The sequence below is a fragment of the Phalaenopsis equestris genome, unplaced genomic scaffold, assembly GCF_001263595.1.
Source record: "Phalaenopsis equestris unplaced genomic scaffold, ASM126359v1 Scaffold192593, whole genome shotgun sequence".
NCBI lineage: Eukaryota > Viridiplantae > Streptophyta > Magnoliopsida > Asparagales > Orchidaceae > Phalaenopsis > Phalaenopsis equestris.
This window is the reverse complement of record NW_018212542.1, coordinates 1-974: the sequence shown is the minus strand read 5'-3', so window position 1 is coordinate 974 and position 974 is coordinate 1. Positions and strand designations below refer to the sequence as shown.

The 974-nt window shown below is 52.9% G+C and overlaps 1 protein-coding gene across 1 annotated transcript; it reads left to right on the top strand.

Moving 5' to 3' along the window:
* Window positions 1-11: 11 nt before the first annotated feature.
* Window positions 12-966, top strand: LOC110034713 (amino acid permease 3-like; the record flags this gene model as incomplete). Its single annotated transcript, XM_020738959.1, is given in 1 exon segment — window positions 12-966. A coding segment is annotated over 1 exon segment (955 nt), but the record flags the coding sequence as incomplete, so codon positions are not given.
* Window positions 967-974: the final 8 nt, after the last annotated feature.

The window sequence follows — 974 nt, the reverse complement described above, 5'->3', positions numbered from 1 at the left end:
CCTGAAAACAGGGCAATAAAGAGATCAAACTGTTTCCACAAGAACGGCGAGGACAGCCCCTGCCACACATCCAGCAACCCCTACATGATCATCTTCGGCATCACCCAAATCCTCTTCTCCCAAATTCCCGACTTCGACCAAATCTGGTGGCTTTCCATCGTCGCCGCGGTCATGTCCTTCACCTACTCCTCCATCGGCCTCGCCCTCGGCATACTCCAAGTCATCCGCAACCGCCGCTTCAAAGGCGATCTCACCGGCGTCCCCATCAACTCCGTCTCCCAAATCCAAAAAATCTGGCACACCTTCCAAGCCTTCGGAGACATCGCCTTCGCCTACTCCTACTCCAACATCCTAATCGAAATCCAAGACACCATCAAATCTCCTCCCCCCTCCGAAGCAACCGTCATGAAAAAAGCCAACTTTATCAGCATCGCCGTCACCACGGTCTTCTACATGCTCTGCGGCAGCATGGGCTACGCGGCCTTCGGCAACTCCGCGCCCGGAAACCTCCTCACCGGTTTCGGATTCTACAACCCTTACTGGTTGCTGGACATCGCCAATGTAGCCATCGTGATCCACTTGGTGGGAGCCTATCAAGTCTTCAGTCAGCCATTATTCGCTTTTGTGGAGAAGTCGGCGAGCGAAAGATGGCCGGAATCGAGGTTTGTCAACAAAGATGTCGTCTTTTCGATATCCAAGAACAGGAAATACAAAGTGAATATGTTCAGGTCGGTGTGGAGGACATTGTATGTGATTTTCACGACGCTGCTGTCCATGATGCTGCCGTTCTTTAATGATATCGTGGGGTTGATGGGGGCGTTGGGGTTTTGGCCGTTGACGGTATATTTTCCGGTGGAGATTTACATTGTGCAGCAGAAGTTGGAGAGGTGGAGCCGAAAGTGGGTTTGTTTGAAGCTGCTGAGCGGCGGGTGTCTTGTTATATCTGCGGCGGCGGCCATCGGATCGGTGGCGAG